Source organism: Acinonyx jubatus, chromosome C2 (genome assembly GCF_027475565.1).
Source record: "Acinonyx jubatus isolate Ajub_Pintada_27869175 chromosome C2, VMU_Ajub_asm_v1.0, whole genome shotgun sequence".
Lineage (NCBI taxonomy): Eukaryota > Metazoa > Chordata > Mammalia > Carnivora > Felidae > Acinonyx > Acinonyx jubatus.
Genome location: NC_069384.1, coordinates 130407841 through 130427705, shown reverse-complemented (window position 1 = coordinate 130427705; position 19865 = coordinate 130407841). Strand labels below are relative to the sequence as shown.

The window sequence follows — 19865 nt, the reverse complement described above, 5'->3', positions numbered from 1 at the left end:
AGATGAATTATACCTGTTCCTGCTCTCAAGCGGCTCATAGTCTAGAGACTTCAGGTGGAGACTAAATAATTGAAATAAGGATAATTAGGATTAATTTTTATTCTAGGAATTTCAAATTAAATTTGAAAAAGTTTAGTTTCATTTATATATTTAAAAAATATTATTATTACTATTTTTTGAGAATACTCTCCCTGGGAACTTTTTGTATTCATTTTTAGGATCAGTGTTTACAGAGTGAAGGATCCTTTTGATTTAATGGCAATAAAGCACGCATAAGAACAAGCAATGCATCAGTCATCATAAACATCGTTTTTGCTCCTCCCCTCACCCCCCCCCCCCATTCCCTTTCCCCCAGGAGAGTAGTAAATACCGGAAAAGCTGGTGTGTCTTTGTACCCTTGAGGCTTCCTGTGCTCTAGGGAATTCCCAAGGCTCAAACAGCTTCTTAAGGGATGAAGACAAGAAGGAAGAATTAAAAGAACAAGTTGCAAAGGTTTTGCCAGGTAGGAGGAAATTCCTTTTCCCTGGGAGAGTTGGGTAGGTGGGAACTCTAGTTTGTTTCTATGTGTTTTTGCAAATACACTGCTTCTCTTTCACTTCCAGGCAGAGAGAGACAGGGACTCAATGATAGACCAACAGAGGAGAAAGTGATAGAGACTGAAAGAGAGATCTTGCATAGTAAAGAGATGGAGAGAAATTGAGACAGGGACAAAGACACAGAGGAAAAAACCCAAAAGGTATCTCTGTTAGACACACAGAGAAAGAGTAACTTTCAAGGTTCAAACTGTGGCAGAATGAGACGTGTAACTCTGAACTTTTATGGAGCAGGAAAATGTGAAATGTTTTAAGATGGGGTCCAGAATTTACCATCTGTGTGGAAAGGGGAAACCAATGTATGGGGACTCACAGATGTCTCATGAATTATTTCACTGATGCAAATCTTTGGGAGAATTTAAACATGGAGATTAGTATTAGAATCATAAGGCGAAGGGAAGAAGAAAACACTAAAGAATCAGGGAATAAACAGGCTTAGTAGAGATATAAAACTTAGGTAAAAATGACTCTCTCAAAACAATGCCAGGTGCAATTTTGAGTTGGAAATAAAGTTTTCTTCCATCTAGTTTGCCAGGATGCCTGTAACTCCACTACTAGGTTTCTTTTCATTTGACCACCATACACAGTTTTAAGAAACAAGTGAGATGGTTATTTACATTTTTAATAAAAAATATCAAACATACAGCAAAAGTTAAAGGATCCACAGGGAATACATGTATACTCACCACTTAGATTCACTATGAACATTTTAATATCGTTGTTTTTTCACATTATCCCTCTGGCCATGTGTTACTCTACCTTATTTTTAAATGCATTTTAAATTAGAAACATCAGTAAACTCCCTAAGGACATCAGCATGCATATCATTTACTAGAGCTGAAGAAAATGATTATTTTTATAAAGAACTTCAAGAAAGGTGAATGTGAAATTGATCAGGTTCAGATTTTATGTATAATTTTTTGGTCACTGGGGTTGATACCTACACATTTAAATTCACTGAATTTAGTGATGGTGACAACTATTCAGGATGACTTCTGTGGGGTGGAAGAATCACATATTGACTGAGAATTATTCCACAGGAGTACAGGAGAAAAATCTAGCACCTTTTTGTTCTCTTTTGTATTGATCTTCAGAGGCTACGAAATAAGCCCAGGGAATTGCAAATGTAGGATGGTCCTTTTTATTTCAACCCAGAGTGTGCATGCCACAGGCCTTTAAAAGTAGTCTGCCATCACATAATTTTGTCTGATAGTTTCTGGCTCATAGGAATAGGCCTCGAAAGGGCTGTGGATGCATTTATTCCATCACTGACCAAGAACAATGAAGCCCTGTCTACATTTTTGCAGAAACAGTAAATATGGTCCCTTACAGAGCTGCTAGAAAGTGAAATAATGAATATTATCTACCTGATATTTTGGTCTGAAATAAAAGCACCATGAGTCCTTTTAAAAAGATCCTATAGGAAATTGTTTTGCCCAAACATTCCAACCTAATCTTGTGTCTTTATGTTTGAGCAACTCACTGTATAAGTGGATTTTTGTGACTGTGAGTTTTTAAAGGTTCACCTCTGGCTGCGTCTCTCTCCTGCCTCCTTGGGCACAGTCGTAGTTGCAGACTGGCTCCATTTTGGATTCCTCAAAGGTCTTAAACCAAGACCCTTCCAATACTACGCCTGTGGTCTGGTTTTACTTATTCTACAAATTTGCCAAATGTTTAGTTTTATGCTATTTGTTCTGATTATATTTTTAATACAAATGAAGTGAAAATAGAATTATAATTAAAATATAAAAATGAACCCAATTGGCTTTGAGTCCTCCATTTACCAAAAAAGAATAGCCTGGGGAGCACCAATCTTCCCAAGAATGCCTCTAAATCTTTGTTTAGAACATTCTGTCTTAAGAACAGGAAATCATTCTTTTTCTGAACAAATGAATTTATGCAACGAATCTTTTTTGAGCACCTACTATATGTCAGGCACTGGGGATATGTCATGGAAAACAAGATTCCTCGTAGTGCTTCTATTCTAGGTGAAGGTGCGGCATGATTACAGGTAATTGATAAAAAACATGATGAATATTACATAGCCTGTTAGAAGATGATAGGAAAAGAGGAAAAGCAGAGCAGGGTAAGGGGGCTTGGGTGTGCTGGGACAACAAGGGTAGGTTGCAATTTTAAGTAGAATGGCTAAGATGGACTGCACTGAGAAGGTGATACCTGAGCAAAGACCTGAGGGAAGCAAGGGAATCAGCCATGTGGATATATGTGTAGATATGTATAGATATGAGTGGATATATGGGGATATATAATGTTACATGGGAACATATGGGAAAGTATGTAGATATATGGATACCTGTGGGAATATATATGGATATATGTGGATGTAAGTGGATATTTAGGAGATACGTGGATATTTGTGGATATATGTAGATATATGTGGGTATGTGTAGATGTGTGTGGGTATATAGGGATATATGTGAGTAAATGGGGATAGGAGGGGAAGAGCATTCCAGATGGAGGAAACAATAAACAGTATGTACAAAAACCCTAGGCAGTAAGTATAACTGGCTTATTTGAAGAACAGCCAGTAGGCCAAAGTGATCCGAGTCTAATGTGCCAGGGTGAGAAATGAGTCGGAGAAAACTGGGGGCCAGTTTATATAGGAGCTTGTAGTCTATTTTGTTTTTTTACTCTGAATGAAACAGGAAGCCATTGAAAGGCTCTGAGCAGAGGTCACCTAGGTTTTAAAAGGATTTCTCTGGTTATATTTTGAGAATAGACTTCGGAGGGAAAGGTTAGAAGTAGGGAGAGCCATGGAGGTTGCTGTAGTAATCAAGCAAGAGAGGCTTGAATCAGCCTGTTAGTAGAAATGACAAGAGCATCAGTTTCTGTGTAAACAGCTTTAAAGGTTGATCCAGCATGATTTCCTGGCAGCTTGGATGTAGGGGGTGTGTGTGAGAGAGGAGTTAATGATAGCTCCGTGGCTTTGGGTCCATGCTGTGAGAAGGTTGCAGTTGCCATGAACTGAGAGAAATGAACAGAGGGAGGGAAGAAGGAAGGAAGGAAAAGAGAAAGAAAAAAGAGAGCAGAGAAAGGAACTGTTCTAGGTGCTGAGCATATATTAATAGTAAAGACACAGTCCTAACAAATCCCAAAGAATTCATTGAAATAAATGTACAGACTTCAGAGGAAGAACAGAACAGGGAGTGATTTGCCATCAAGCTTGAGTTAGGAAGGTGACACCTGAGCTGGGTTTTGAAAGGTGAATAGAGCCTGCCGTGTGTGTGTGTGTGTGTGTGTGTGTGTGTGTGTGTGTGTGTGCGCGCGCGCGCGCGCATGCATGCACATGTGTCCCGGGCCAAGGAGTAGTATGCAGCCTTCCAGGTAAAGGGAAGGAATAATGACATTCAGAATCATCAAAGTCTGATAGACTTGGAAAACCACACTGACTTATAATTCTATAAACTTCAGAAAGATTTGTAGCCTAGTCAGGGCATCTTGGAATCTCTAAGAAATATCGCAAACTTTCTGAGGGTCAGGTAAGTTTGTGTCACTGCATTTAGTGGATATTCTTTCAGTTTGTCTTTAAACATTTTATTATACACTACTTCAGAAACTCAAAAAAGATACAAAGAGAAGTTCAATGGCCCTTAAGTTATTTTAAGCTAAAGCCCTGGAAACAACAGTAAAAGATTAAGCTCAAAGAACATGGACAGCTAAGGTTTCGTAACATAAGGTTTCAAAGAGCTTAGTGAAATAAGCCATACAGAGAAAGACAGATACCATATGTTTTCACTCTTATGTGGATCCTGAGAAACTTAACAGAAACCCATGGGGGAGGGGCAGGAAAAAAAAAAGAGGTTAGATTGGGAGAGAGCCAAACATAAGAGACCCTTAAAAACTGAGAACAAACTGAGGGTTGATGGGGGGTGGGAGGGAGGGGAGGGTGGGTGATGGGTATTGAAGAGGGCATTTTTTGGGATGAGCACTGGGTGTTGTATGGAAACCAATTTGACAATAAATTTCATTAAAAAAAAAAACAAAAAACAAAGAGCTTATCTCATCCAGGTGACCACCAGCTTGCTGTCACACCTGGTATTCCACATCTCTGATTTAGGGAATCTTCTCTCACTACTGTCAAATGTCTGTTACTATCCAAAATCTCACTTTCATCATAGTGTGATTATTTCCTAGACATAATGAAGTGAAAATGTAGCCAGGACTCTTTTGGTTCAAGCAATGCATTTCTCTTGGAATAAAAATTCTGAGGCTTGGTTCTAAGGCGACAAAGTATTAAATTTTTGGACTTTTGTTTTATAGATTATTGCTTGACAAAAGTGATAGTAACCTCTGAGGTTTTCTAGCTTTCTACAAAGTTTTTGCTACCCCCCATTAGCTTATGCTGTGCCCACAATAACCCTGTCAATAACTGGGTGAAGGCACAGTTTATGCTGCCAGGACTGAGTCTTAGTGAGTTCAAGAGACTTCCAAGAAGCTGCATAACAAGAACGTGGCAGGGTTGAAACTTGAACCAGAACATCCAAAGTCAAGTTCTATGCAATTTTTTATTGCTCCATACTGTGCTTGCTTTACAGATTCTGAAGCAACCTTCTTAAAGGACATGAAATAAATAATGGATAGGGTATATGAGGCCAAACCAGACAATTGCAGAGGGCCATCTTGCCCTTATTCACTATCATGACCTGCTCTTCCTCCTACATTTCCTGGTGACAGGAAGTAGGGAGTAGCAGAGTGTGGTGACCTGCCCACCGTCTTTGGAGGGGCCTGATCTGCTTAGCGGATTGCAGGCATTCTTCCTGAATGAAATACTTGAGAAAGACAGGGTAGTTATCCCCATCTCTCTGGCAAAACCAAGCTCATGAAACGCTGAGGTGGTGGAATTTATAAGTTACACGTCAGTTGTAAGAGTTTGAATATTCTTTTTCCTTGGATTAAATCGTTCAGCAGTTTGTTCAAACGTTAAATAATGATCATAAAAGGGAAAGATTTATTCGTTTCAACAATGTAGCCAGCACTACAAAGATTTCTTGGGCCGAGACTCTTCTCTCTGTGTGTTCACAGCCCAGTGGGGTAGATAAATGATCGACGGCAATACATACGGCAAATGGTGTAGGTGATGTATGAACCAGGCACTTTGGGAAACTAGGTGAATCAGGATATGAAAAGGGCCTAAGATAGAGAAAAACTGCCCCAAAGCTGGGATGCTATTCACTTCCAAAATTTTAAATACCTCACAAATCGTGTGCTGATCTTGAAATTATTGCAGCTGATGGGAGTGTCAGGGCCCTGCTGAACTCTGACATTGTCATCCTTATCCCTCCCTGGAGCAACGCTCCAAGATTCTGCATCTTGTTATGGTTTTTTTCTTTTTTGAGCCTAATAACACATTAATTGTCATTGAAATGTTTGACACAGCCTCCCTCAAATATTTTACAACAAAGTTGTGTATATATCCAAGCCGTCATAAGATTTGTGAATGGGCACAGAAGCAAATGTTAATGTTTATGAAATAGGTTAAGGCTAACCTTTAGTTTTTCTTAACTGTTAAACATGCCGTGTGAATTCTAATGTGATGTGTACGGAAGAATCTGTTCACGTCCCCCAATTGTTTGCCTCCTGGAGCTTCCTCTTGCCCAGATGTGGTATACTCTAAGACTATCTTGTAAGAAAGCCAAGTATACACTGCCTGAAAGAATCCTGTTTAAATGACCAGAAAAATTTGGAAAAAAAAGAAAGGACATAGCTCTTCATTATTTCTGGGAATAGAGTATAATTAGAAGGCAAATTGAAAAATGCGTTAAATTAATTTTTCACATTTGCATTGAATCTTTCATCTAAATATTTTGAAGCTTCTGCTTACCTCTCAGTCATGTATATATAAAGAAAACATTTTAAATTGATCGTTTCTTCCCTTTCCCCACGTAGTTGATAAGAGACGCTTGTTTTCTTCCCTGTGGAGCTAGAGATGCTGTTGAAAGTCAATGGAGCAGACATCTGCCTGGTTGGGAACCACTGCATGCTAAATGCATGGAAGAATGGTCTTCAAAGTGTGGTCCCTTGATTCCACTCAGCATGCAAATTCTCAGCACTCAGACTTATTACATCAGAAACTCTGGAGATGGGGTCCAGGAAGCTGGGTTTTAACAGGTCCTCTGGGTGATTCTGACTCAATGCTCAGGTTAAGAACCAGTGGCATAGAACGTTAGAGATGGCATCTTTTCATTTCATTTTTGAGGGACCCATAGAGGAAGAATAGAAACCTTGAGGGAGACTTGTATATAAAACACTGCTGGTTTAATTAAATGAAGTTAAGGCAGTTTATGGATGAAAACCGAGAAATTCTACCCGGATCCCCTCTTATATCCCACCTTCTGAGTTCATGCATTTCAGAAAGCCAAAGGTTTCTATTAGATGCATGCCCTCAGAGCCTGTGCAGCAAGGGGGTATGAGCTCCAAGAAGGCTTAACCAGGTCTCCTGTGGTCAAAAACCTTAGCTCGCAAGGCCTTGGATGAGCTCTACCTGGGGTGTCCAATACCTCTTCTGAGTCCTTGCTCATGCTGTTCCATGTCTGGAATTCCCTTTCTCCACTTGCTCACTTGTACATTTCTACTCCTTCTTTAAGTCTCAACTCCAGCATCATCTGCTCTTTGAAGCCTTTACCAAGTGCAGAGGGATGCTCACCCACTGTGTTCCTCAACACCTTGTACAGATTTCGATATAATTTTGCTCATCCCACAATATTACAATTCATCCATTTCTTCCTCTCCCCTAGGGTTCCAAGTCCTCCCAGGAAAAGAACTATTTCTTTAATTCGCCTGACATATTATGTGGTAAACAATAAACACTCAATGAAAAAGTTATAAGATTCTCACCATATGTTGTTTCTTTATGAATTATTATAATTCTGCTGAACATTTGAGAGTAAGTTGGTGACCCCAAGACCCTGTGCTTCATATTATGTATATTTCTTAATAACAAGGGCATTCTCTTACATGACTACAACACAATGATCAAACTCAGGAAATGTAACACTGATACAGAATTATTATATTCGGTCCATGTTTAATTTTTACCTATTATCTCACTTTATGTCCTTTATAGCCGTTTTTTCCCCCCAATCCATGATCATGCATTGCTTTTAGTTTTCATGTCTCTTTAGACTGTTTTAACCTCAGTTGGTTTCTCAGCTTTTCTTTGTTTTTCATGACATTACTATTTTGGGGGCGCCTGGGTGACTGAGTGGATGGAGCATCCCACTCTTGATTTTGGCTCTGGTCATGATCCCAGGGTCATGGTATGGAGCCCCACATCGGGCTCTGTGTTGAGTGGGGAGCCTGGTTAAAATTCTCTCTCCCTCCGTCCCTCTCTCTCTCCCACTCATGCTTCCTCTCTTTCTCTCTAAAACAAAACAAAACAAAACAAAAAAATAAATAAAAATAAATATATTTGAGCAGCACAAGCCAGTTGTTTCTTAGACCATCTCCAAGTTTTGGTTTGACTGTTTATCAGATTTAAGTCTTGGATTTGGAGGAGAACTACCATATAAGTGATGTAGAGTTTTCTCATACATCAGTTCAGGAAGTATGTGATGGTGGTTTATCCCAACATTGTTGGTTAAATCATGTCCACCATGTTCCTCTTTTGTAAACATACTTTTTTACCCTTTATAACCTAGAAGGTATTTGTTAGGAGATATTTTGAAACTTGTGTTAAAACCTTGTTCCCCAACATGCTTCTACCCGATGGTTTTAGCTTCATTTGGTGATTCTTCCCTGAATCAATTATTACTATAGTGGTTGGTTGCAAGGTAATTTTAATTGAATGGATTAATCTTAAAAAAAAAAATAGATTGTTCTAGGGTCACCTGAGTGGCTCAGTCAGTGAATTGTCTGACTCTTGGTTTCAGCTTAAGTCATGATCTCACAGGTTCTTGAGTTTGAGGCCTGCATCAGGTTCCACATGCTGACAGTGTGGAGCCCGCTAGGGATTCTTTCTCTCTCCCTCTCTCTCTGCCCCTCCTCCTTGCTCACTCTTTCTTTCTTTTTTATTTTTTAAAAAAATTTTTTTAACGTTTATTTATTTTTGAGACAGAGACAGAGCATGAACGGGGGAGGGGCAGAGAGAGAGAGGGAGACACAGAATCCGAAGCAGGCTCCAGGCTCTGAGCCATCAGCTGAGAGCCCGACACGGGACTCGAACTCATGGACCGCGGGATCGTGACCTGAGTTGAAGTCGGACGCTTAACCGACTGAGCCACCCAGGGGCCCCACTCACTCTTTCTTTCAAAATAAAATAAATAAACATAAAAAATAGATTGTTCTAGTTGACTAACTATTTAACTTCTTTCAGCATACTTTGTGAGAAGTATCTCTCTTCTCCACACCCATTAGAATTATTTTCAGAAAGAATCAGTATCATTCTATGCTAGACCTACCCAATTGCATGCCACTTAGTCGCTTTGGGTTTATTTTTGGTTTTTTGTCTTTTTGTTTTTTGTTTTTGCCTTCACAACGGACCCTACATGTTCAATGCAAAACCCCTCCAGCAGCTTAATTAGATAGAAACATCGTCAGGAAATAGTATATATAATACAGGTATTAAGTCCTTAAGCTACAGACATTTTTCTCTTCATTAATGTAAATACAAATATGCACAGCTGCAAATGTTTAGAAACTTCTGACTTTCCCATTGTATTTCCATAAACAGCTCTGGTACTTTATTTACAACTAACTAAAAATACTTCTCATTTTTTGTGATTAATTGCATTAATACTAATAATTAGGACATAGCAGAATATGAAAATGTAGGTACCCTACTTGAAGGTTTTCTACTTCCTCTAATTTCATTAAGAGTTAAAAATTACAGTATTGTATTTTATTGTAACAATAGCAATAATCATAATATCTGAATTTATTTTCTTTTTTGTTTTGTGTATGTATGAGCAATGCCTTTTTATCTTATTTTTTTCTTTTCAAATTTTTATTTCAATTCTAGTTAGATAACATACAGTGTAATATTGTTTTCAAGTGTAGAATCTAGTGATTCATCACTTACTATAACACCCCCTATTAAACACAAGTGCCCTCCTTAATACCCATTACTCATTTAGTCCATCCCCTACCCACCTCCCTTCATCAACCTTCAATTTTTTTCTATTGTTAACAGTCTTTTATGGTTTGTTTCTCTCTCTCTCTTTTCCACCTTCCCCTACGTTCATCTGTTTTGTTTCTTAAATTTTACAAATGGGTGAAATCATGGGGTACTTGTCTTTCTCTGACCGATTAACTTTCCTTAGCATAATACACTTTAGCTCCATCCATGTCATTGCAAATGGCAAGATTTCATTCTTTTTTTTTTCTTAATCTTTTAATGTTTACTTATTTTGGAGAGAGAAAGAGAGAGCATGAGTGGGGAAGGGGCACAGAGAAGGGGAGAGAGAATCCCAAGCAGACTCTGTGCTGTCAGCACAGACCCAATGTGGGGCTCCATCTCATTAATTGTGAGATCATGACCTGAGCTGAGATCAAGAGTCCAGTACTTAACTGACTGAACTGCCCAGATGCCCCAAGACTTCATTCTTTTTGATGGCTGAGTAATATTCCATTGTGAAATGGAGTGTGTGTGTGCGCGCGCGTGCACACACACACACACACACGCACACACACACCCCACATCTTTTTCCATTCATCAGTTGATGGATATTTGGGCTCTTTCCATAGTTTGGCTATTGTTGAGAATGCTTCTATAAACGGCGGGGTATCTCTACCACTTCGAATCTGTATGTTTGTATCCTTTGGGTAAATACCTAGTAGTGCAATTGCTGGATCATAGGGTAGTTCTAAATTTAACTTTTTGAGGAACCTCCATACTATTCTCTAGAGTGGCTGCACCAGTTTGCATTCCCACAACAGTGGTAGAGGCTTCCCCTTTCTCCACATCCTCACCAACACCTGTTGTTTCTTGTGTTAATTTTAGCCAACAAGACAAGTGTGAGATGGTATCTTATCGTGGTTTTGATTTGTATTTCCCTGATGGTGAGTGATGTTGAGCATCTTTTCATGTGTCTATTAGCCATCTGGATGTCTTCTTTGGAAAAGTTTCTATGTATGCCTTCTGTACATTTCTTCACTGGATTATTTGTTTTTTGGATGTTGAGTTTGATAAGTTCTTTATAGGTTTTGGATACTAACACTTCATATATGTCATTTGCAAATATCTTCTCCCATTCCATAGACTCCCTTTTAGATTTGCTGATTGTTTCCTTTACTGTGCAGAAGCTATTTATCTTTAAGTCCCAATAGTTTATTTTTGCTTTTGTTTTCCTTGCCTCCGGTGATGTGTCTAGTAAGAAGTTGCTCTGGTCAAGGTCAAAGAGGTTGTGGCCTGCGTTCTCCTCTAGGATTTTGATGATTTCCTGTCTCACATTTAAGTCTTTTATCCATTTTGAATTTATTTTTGTGTATGGGGTAAGAAAGTGGTCCAGTTTCATTCTAACATGTTGCTGTCCAGTTTTCCCAATACTAGTTGTTGAATAGGCTGTCTGTTTTTTGATTGGATGTTCTTTCCTACTTTGTTGAGATTAGTTGACCATATAGTATGGGGCCATTTCTGGATTTTCTATTTTGTTCCCTTGATCTATGTGTCTGTTTTTGTGCCAGTATCATACCGTCTTGATGACTACAGCTTTGTAATATAGCCTGAAGTCCAGAATCATGATGATTCCAGCTCTGCTTTTCTTTGTCAGGATTCCTTTGGCTATTTAGAGTCTTTGAGGTTCCATACAAATGTTAGGGTTGTTTGTTCTAGCTCTGTGAAAAATGGTGGTGTTTTGATAGGGATTGCATTAAATGTAGAGATTGCTTTGGGTAGTATAGACATTTTAACAATGTTTGTTCTTTCAATCCATGAGCATGGAATGTTTTTCCATTGTTTTGTGTCCTCTTCAGTTTCTTTCATAAGTGTTCTATAGTTTTCAGAGTACAGATTACTTACCTCTTTGGTTAGGTTTATTGCTGGGTATCTTACTCTTTTTGGTACAGTTGTAAATAGGATTGAACCCTTGATTTTTTTTTCTGTTGCTTCATTATCGGTGTATAGAGATGCAACTGATTTTTGTACATTGATTTTATATCCTGCAACTTTGCTGAATTCATGTATTAATTCTAGCAATTTTTTGCTGGAGTCTTTCAGGTTTTCTACATGGAGTATCATGTCATCTGCAAATAGTGAAAGTTTGACTTCTTCCTTGCTGATTTGGATGCCTTTTATTTTTTGTTGTTGTTGTTGTCTGATTGCTGAAGCTATGACTTCCAGTACTATGTTAAATAGTAATGGTGAGAGTGGCCATCGCTGTTTTGTTCCTGCCTGTAGGAGAAAGGCTCTCAGTTTTTTCCCCATTGAGAATGATATTAGCTGTGGGTCTTTCATATATTGCCTTATGATGTTGAGGTATGTTCCATATAAAATAAATTGCCTTTTCTTTTTGTAAGGAAAAAAATAACAATATTTCCCTAGAGCTGAAGCTTTATAGTACCCTATGATCAGTAGACTTGGTGCATGTGAGGGTTTTGTGCTAGTCTTCTGGGGGTGGGGCCTGCTTTGCTGATTCTCAGGTAGACTTGCTCTAGAGGTGAGGCACCTGCAGGGCGCAGAGGGGAGGTGGTAGGAGACTTGTGTATGTGGCTCCAGTCTCCACTTGGTGGCGCTGTTTTACCCACTGAAGTTGGTTAGTGCTGACTGGTGAGAGGCATGGCCCCACTCTCTTGTCCCCGGAGTGGGGATCTCACACCTGTCACTCTTCTGGAAGCCCTCACAAGAAGAGCAAGCAATCACCTCTCTTGTGTCCCTGCTTCTGCCAGATCCCCACCTTTACTCTGCCTGCATCTGAGCTGCCCACTGCCAGGTGGCACAGCACTCCTGTGTTTTATCTCAGGCACGTGGCTGGGTTTCAGAACTGCACATTTTAGCCATCTGCTCAGTGCTGACCCATGCTGATCCTCTGGGGGAGGGTCTCGCTGCGCTGTGGTGGGTGCTGGCTTTCCCCAGAATTCAGTTGCGTGAACTTCAGAGTTTATGATAAAGTGCAGCAGAAAGCTGGCATCATGGCTCACTGCCCTCAGCCAGTGACTCTCTTCCTATTCCAGCGAATGGGGCAGCTCATTGGTGCCCACGGAGTCTTTTGCCCCCCATAGGGGCTATGCCACCTCTCCAAAATGTACCCAAGCAAGGGACTTGTTCCTCTCTGTGTGACCCGGGGTCTCCTCAGAACACACTGCCTGCTCCTGGGTGTCTGCCCTCTTTCCCCCCTGCAGCACTGCTAAGCCCACCACGTGTGACCCAGGCAACGGCACAGACCTCCAAAACTTCAAGCTCTGTGCTTCGCTCTTTCGAAGAACTTGGCGGTATTCAGCCCCTCTCCCTTTCCCAGTCCATGGTTCTGGGGAAGGATTTTTCTTGTGCAATTCCCTGCACATGCTTTCACTCTTTCTACCTCTCTCCTTTCTCTCTCACTCTCGCACTCTCTGCCCAATTAGGGCTCCTTCCCCATCGCAGCACCCACAGCTCTTCTCTCCCCCAAATCAACTCTCTGCAGCCCCTACCTTCTGTGAGGTGGCAGTTTTTTCACCTCTAGTTGTACATTTTTGCTCTCTCAGTCCTTGGATGGATTTCTTGGGTTTCAAAATGATTCGATATTTACCTAGCTGTGTTGGAGGGATGAGGCAAGCCTAGGGCCTCCTGACTCCTCGGCCATCTTAACTTCTCTCCCATGCATCCGATTTATTTTGGATCATTCTTCCTGGCACTTTCAGACTCTGAAGCTCTTTACTCTTACACTGTCCTTAATCCATCAGAAGAGTCTATTCTTTATGATCATGCATTCATTTGTTTGCCGTGAGATGAACGTTTGTTGGGGAAGAGGATATTTACAGTCTGAAAGTGCCTTCCCTCAAATTACTTAGTCTCCTTGAGGAGGCATTAGTGGGAGGTTGATGTAGAAACTGAGGAACAGGGAAGTCCAATTATATCACTTGTGCTTATTGGAAAATTACCGGACCAATACCCTGGGGAGTGTTTGTAATATCATGGGAAATGTAGTAGGTGTTCCAAATCAGCACCAAGCTCTTGAGAGTCGGCACATAAACCTTCAAAGGTGAAGTGGATAGCTCAAGTCCACAAAGGAAATGGTCAAGATGACAGGAGAATCAAGGTTTCCGGCTTCTTTTGAGTTCAAGGCTTCTCCCGTTGTTTTCTGTTAGCATAAGATAATAAAATAGATGTGTTTGTCTCACATCCTTGAATCCTTTCTAAGGAGTAAATTAAGCATGAATAGTAGAAATATGTCCTCTGGGAAGCAGAATGGCTCCACTTCCACTTTCTGGAAAGAGGACCTCAGTTGCTGGGTAGCTGGGATTTCTGGGCATCATGATATAATTTTTACACACTGTCCCACTTAAAGGGCCCAAGACTGCAAAGTGATGTAGGCCCAATGAGATTCTATCTGAAACTCTTTGATATATTTAAAGTATGTGTTTAAACTTTCCTAAATTTCTTCATGTTTCCGGTGTGTAACATTTCTCTCCCCAAATTGTTCAGTTCTCTAAACGTGAAAGCAGGTTTGTAATTCTATTATCTGGAGCATCTAATACAGTGTTTTGTACATAAAACCGTTGTCTTTGAAGACAAATTGGTGGATGCTAACACTTAGGGCTTGAGCTCACATTTTTACCCCATGGCAAATCGCTCTTCATCTTACATCAGTTGGGCCCTGGGCGGAGGCGGTGGGGGGGGGGGGGGAGGGTTGTTGAGTGACAGTCTGGGCTTAGCGATTTTCATTGAAGGGTTTGAGTTCCTGCCATGCACTGCACCCAGGGTCGGGTTACCTGGTATAGAACCTAACAGTCCATGGCCAGGGGGCTGGAATATGCAACTTAACCTTTGTGGGGCCCAGTGTCTCCATTTCCATGAACAAGATAAGCAGGGCCTTTCCCAGGCTTGAGGTGAGGAACGTAGAGATATTAGCATAGTGACTTACAAAGCAGTGATTGAGAGTGAAAATTAAATAAGTTAAATAAAAAATATAAATGAAAACGTACAAAACAAAATAACTTCCTTACGAACGCGCACTACAGAGTGTTAGTGTTCCTCTGCTTCTACGGATTCTGAGTCTCAAGTTGGGGGCCATACTTTGTCACTTTCACATTGTGGGCATCCAAGGAGACTTATTTCACTTAACAAGCACTGAAAGAGTGATTTCTCTGTGCCAGGTATAGGTGAAGCATTTTGCAGCAATGAGCTCACTTACTCCTGATTTCAAGGCTATGAGGTAGAGGGGCCAGGCAGTGAAGCAACTTGCCCAAGATTAACTATTAAGTAGCGGGTCTGGGATTCCAACTCAGACAGTTTATCTTCAAGAATCCTTACTTTTAACCTTCGAGGATGCTGAGGGGAGCTGGCTAAGAAGACAAAGGCGGGGTATTCCTTGTTCCAGGTGAAATCTTCAATGTGAATGCCATGATTTTCTTAATTTTAAACACATGACCTTGCTTTGAGTCAAAAAATAGAATGGAATTGGGGACTTGATCATTTTCATGGAGGCCTTTGGAAATGAGTCCAAGTTGAAGGGAGGACACTGACGCTCTCCTTCTGGCAACGTAGAAAACATTTTCTGGCTAGCCTGAATTCATCAGGCAGATGTGCTCCTCCGATATTTGAATATTTCTGCATGCCACGAATGTTTATAAGGTCAACCAGTGCTTGTATAAAAATACAAGCAAAATCATCCAGAAATGTTTACGTTCCACTGAATGAATTCAGTGTGTGAAATGGAAGTCCAACCCATGCCCTATATACTTTATCCTTTTATAGCTGCATCTGGACAACTTGAAACAGTAAAGTCTGAGGTATAGGCTTTGGGTGTTTACAAAATTCTTCCTGAGTTGGGTCAGCAAGGCCATCTTCTTTGTACAATTGAAACAATGTAGCAACAATCCCTTTATTTTTATCAAGTTTCTGTTGGTCTGTGGAAAGACATGGAGATATATATATATATATATATATATATATATATATATATGTTTGTATGTATACACACACACTATTTATAAATCAACTTTTTGAGATATAATTAACATATGGTATGGTATTCTCATTTTAAATGTATGAAGACATAATTTTAATTACGAAGTTTTTTTTCCCCCCCTAGGTATATATCTAGAATGGAGATTCAGAAGATGTTTTGGGAGTTCATCTTTCTTGCAGCTACTTTTGGCTTCGTCAAATCACAGAGAATGGGTAATGCATTGGATTCCCTAAGCCAAAAACGATGACCTTGCTGGGAACCTAGCGGTAGTGATAATCCTAAAAGAAAATATTACAGAAGCTTCATAATTAACAAAAGGGAAATGCTTCTTTTCAGTAGAGCTTAGAACCTAGAAGCTTTTAGTGAACAGCGGGCACTTGATGTTTTCAAAGCTTAACCTCAAACGGCAAAAAAAAAATAGATGTGAAAAAATGTTCTAATTCTGAATGTATTACCAGGCTGTCAAATGCTTTTGTAAATATAAGCCTATTCTCTTGACTCTGCATTTTGCTTTCTCTCTTTGGGCAGAGTTGTTCTGAGGGGTAATTGTTGCTACAAGATGGATAGCTTCACTGAACACTAGTGACAGCTTTGCAATTTTTTTTGCAGTTATTTTAACAGATTGTTGTGACTTTTCACGATGAAAGTCTCATGAAGAGAAGATTGGTTAAGTAGCCTAAAGCCCCACTGAGACAATCTTGAAGCTTAAATATTTATATATAATTACACAGACTGTTATTTGTTAGGAAAAATACATGAAGCTCTCTAAATTTTCCCTCCAGCTCTGAATCCTCTCTCTTGTGGACAGAAGCTGTGACAGTCAGTCTTTTCATGTTTCAAACACCTTCTAAAATGACAAAGGACTTGTGGAGGGGCTAAGAAAAGCAACAATGTACGAAAATGTAATATATCTCTCAAAGTGCACATGATGGAACCAATACTTAATTTGTCTGAAAAGAAATATTCTACAACTGTGAGGTTTCTCCTGATTGGAATGATCAGGGAAATACTTTCACGGTCTGTGTTTGATCTCCTCTGAAAGAAATGTTAAGGGGGGACAAACCAGTTGGCCCTTCCTGGGGCACTCACTGAATACTCTCCTCTCAAGCGTTCTGGAGGGCTAAGGGGAAATAAAGCTCAAAAGGCCATAAGCTCATTTATCATCTGCCTTTTCGGAAATCATGACTCCACTTGGCTTTACGACCAAGATTAGGCAAACTCTTGAGAGGTGGGACTCTGGAATCTAGAAGTGACAAATGGATTTAGTGTCCCTAGGGTACACCAACCTTCATGAGCTCTTCTCTGCTTAAACTCTTACAGGGTCTTTGCCTTTCTATAATATGGGCTTTTCGCTTAATCTTTATGGCAGTCCAGAGTATGGACTGGATGTCAGGAGACCTGGTTTCTAATATTGACCGTTTGAACTGATTACATGGGTTACTTTGCCTTTCTCGGTCTCATTTTCCGTATCTGTGAGATGGATGAATTGGACTCATTATTCTCTACTCGCATTTTTCAATACAGTGGCCACTAGCCACATATGACTATTTAAATTAAAATAAGTTAAAATTCAAGAAAATTTTAAATCTAGTTTCTCATTTGTACTAGCTACATTCCAAGTGTTCAACAGCCACATGTACCTGGTGGCTACAGTATTTCATTGGATAAGCTCATAAGATTATTTGTAACTCTAAAATTTTCTGATTCCCTTATTTGGTTTCATTAACGTTCAATATTTCCATTCTTGTAAGTGACGCCTTCTCCTTTTCTCCCTCCCTCTCTCCTTTTCTCTTCCTAAGTATTTATTTCCTTAAATATTTTTGGGGTGATTATTCTAGGCTAGACACGAGTGATGGACAAAGAAAAGTTATGGTATGTGTTTTCATGAAGCCCACAGTCTAATTGGGGAGATTGGCATTAATTGAATAAACACTTTAATGAATGTTGCATTACAAACCAAGATAAAAGAACATGATTCTATGAGAATTTATCAGGAGGGGGAGGGGAGGGAGGGAAAGGAAAAGAAATGAAACTCAATGGAAAGAAACTCAATGGAATCGTATGTTGGAGGCAATAGCAAGTGGGAACGTGGCAGGTTGAGAACTTAGGCTAAGGAGCCTGGACCATGGAGAACAAAGTGATAAGGCAGAGAGACAAGGAGAAGGCAGAGAGATCAAACTAGAGAGTGCAGGGTCAGCCCAAGGCAGTATTTAAACCCTCTTCCTGGCACAAAACCAAACATAAGATGTGTTTAACCAGTGTGGGATCATCATCCCCCTTTTTCAGCCACTTGAAACTAACACCATCTTGAGGTGGTTTCTGCTTTCATTTCTCTTCTCTCTCATCACTAATTCATGTGTTCTCCTACCATCATCACAGATAATCACATTGCGAGGTATGGGGGAGAAGTCATGCTGGTCACTGATGAGTAGATCATAATCACCTCTTCCTTTTTTTTTTTGGTCCACACAAGCACTGTGTTTAATCTGTGTACTTACTTCTTGTCACAGAAATGTAATGTTTGAGATGGAAGAAACCAGGTCATCTGGTCAAACCCTTATTGTAGAGAAGACGAAATCTGAGAAGCAGAAAGATTAGCTTTTTGCTCAAGTCCTGCAGCCACCTGGTGTCTGATCCCTTCCATACTGGAGACCAGGGTGGGCCCAGCTGGATCACCACTTGTCTGACCACCACTGGGATCATGGTTCCCAGGGTTACAACTGGGTTTAGGAAAAGTAGTTGTACAGTGCAGACTTGAATTCAGGGAGCCAAAGGACAAATGAGAGCCACACTTATGGTAATGCCATGAGTCAAACTAAAAGGGGATGGTGGTAGGTAGGGAGTGCCAGAGGTCAAAGCTGGAAAGCTGATCTTAGTTCGGGTCTCTAGAAGCAGAGCCTGGGACAGGGATTTGGTGAATGTGTTATTTTGAGGGAGAAACCTATAAGGGAAAGAGAGAAGTGAGATAAGCTGGAGGTGAATAAGCCGAGCAAGGATGTAGTCTCAGGTAAAATGCAACCTTGGCCTGAGCCATGGAAGATGCTAGAGCATAAATAGCACCATGAATTATTTCAGTTAAAGGAAGGTGGCCAGGTGTTTGTATCCCCATGTGATTGAACATTGGCCACCTGGCCAGTGTAACTTTCCAGGTGTCTTCAGATGTGGCTGTTCCTTTCAGCCAGGGTCTGGTCTCTAGACAAAGTCTCAGAGGGGAACAGTTAACTGTAGTGCTTGAAGCAGCTGGGCATAGGTGTGCCCACCAGCAGAGATCTAGGTGAGGTACCAACAGCATCCTCTGCTGGTAGAAAGGTGGTTTCTTTTATTAAGTTTAAGGGATGGGTGGAGGGCCATGGTCAGAGATCTCACTGAAGGGGTCAGGAGTCTGTTAAAATGGAACAGAGGCTGGCAGGTGAACGAGGGTAGCCATGAGGCAGCAAGGGAAGATGGTGGTGTGCCTGAGCCGTGCATATTAGCTATCGTCAAAGAGCTGTGCAGGCAGATCTCCGGGGTGTAAAGGCAATGAATGGGGAGAGAGATTTCACAGCCAGGAGCTGGCAATTTTGTGATGTTTTATCTTGAATTGACTCTCTTCCCCAGTCTGCAGGGACGCCTCTGTGGGAGATGTTGTGTTCCTGGTGGACACCATCATCAACCCCCAACATGCCCGTGACGTGCGGAACTTCTTGTACATCATGGTGAATGGCTTCAATGTCAGCAGAGAGACCATCCGCGTGGGCCTGGCTCAGTACGGCGACGTACCTCGTTCTGGATTCCTCCTTTCCACCTACAACCGCAAAAGCGATGTGCTGAAACACATTCAAAGGTTTCAATTTAAGTCTGGGGGCCGCAAGATGGGCCTGGCCCTGCAGTTCCTCCTAGATCACCACTTCCAGGAAACAGCAGGGAGTCGGGCCAGCCAGGGTGTGCCTCAGGTGGCCGTGGTGATCAGCAGCAGCCCATCTGAGGACCACGTGCTGGAAGCTGCGGAGGCATTGAAGAAGGCAGGCGTCCTGCTTTATACCGTTGGTGTCAAAGATGCAGTCTTGGCGGAGCTCAGGGAGATTGCGAGCAGTCCGGTGGAGAAGTTTGCCTCCTTTGTCCCTAACTTCTCTGATCTGAGCAGTCATGCTCAGAAGCTGCGGCAACGGCTCTGTGATACTTTGGCAAAGGCAGCTCAACCTGCCGGCTACGTCTTGCCAGGTACAGAGGATTT

The 19865-nt window shown here is 40.9% G+C and overlaps 1 protein-coding gene across 4 annotated transcripts in view; it reads left to right on the top strand.

Moving 5' to 3' along the window:
• The first annotated feature begins 377 nt into the window (after positions 1-377).
• Positions 378-19865, top strand: part of LOC106971588 (collagen alpha-4(VI) chain-like) — a 123546-nt gene continuing 104058 nt past the window's right edge. For all 4 annotated transcript variants that reach the window (XM_053221467.1, XM_027061871.2, XM_027061870.2 and 1 more), the window contains exons 1-3: positions 378-502; positions 15776-15864; positions 19250-19852. In XM_053221467.1, the coding sequence (XP_053077442.1) occupies positions 15789-15864; positions 19250-19852 (679 nt within the window). In that variant the 5' untranslated portion in view covers positions 378-502; positions 15776-15788. The remainder of the gene's footprint in view (positions 503-15775; positions 15865-19249; positions 19853-19865) is intronic.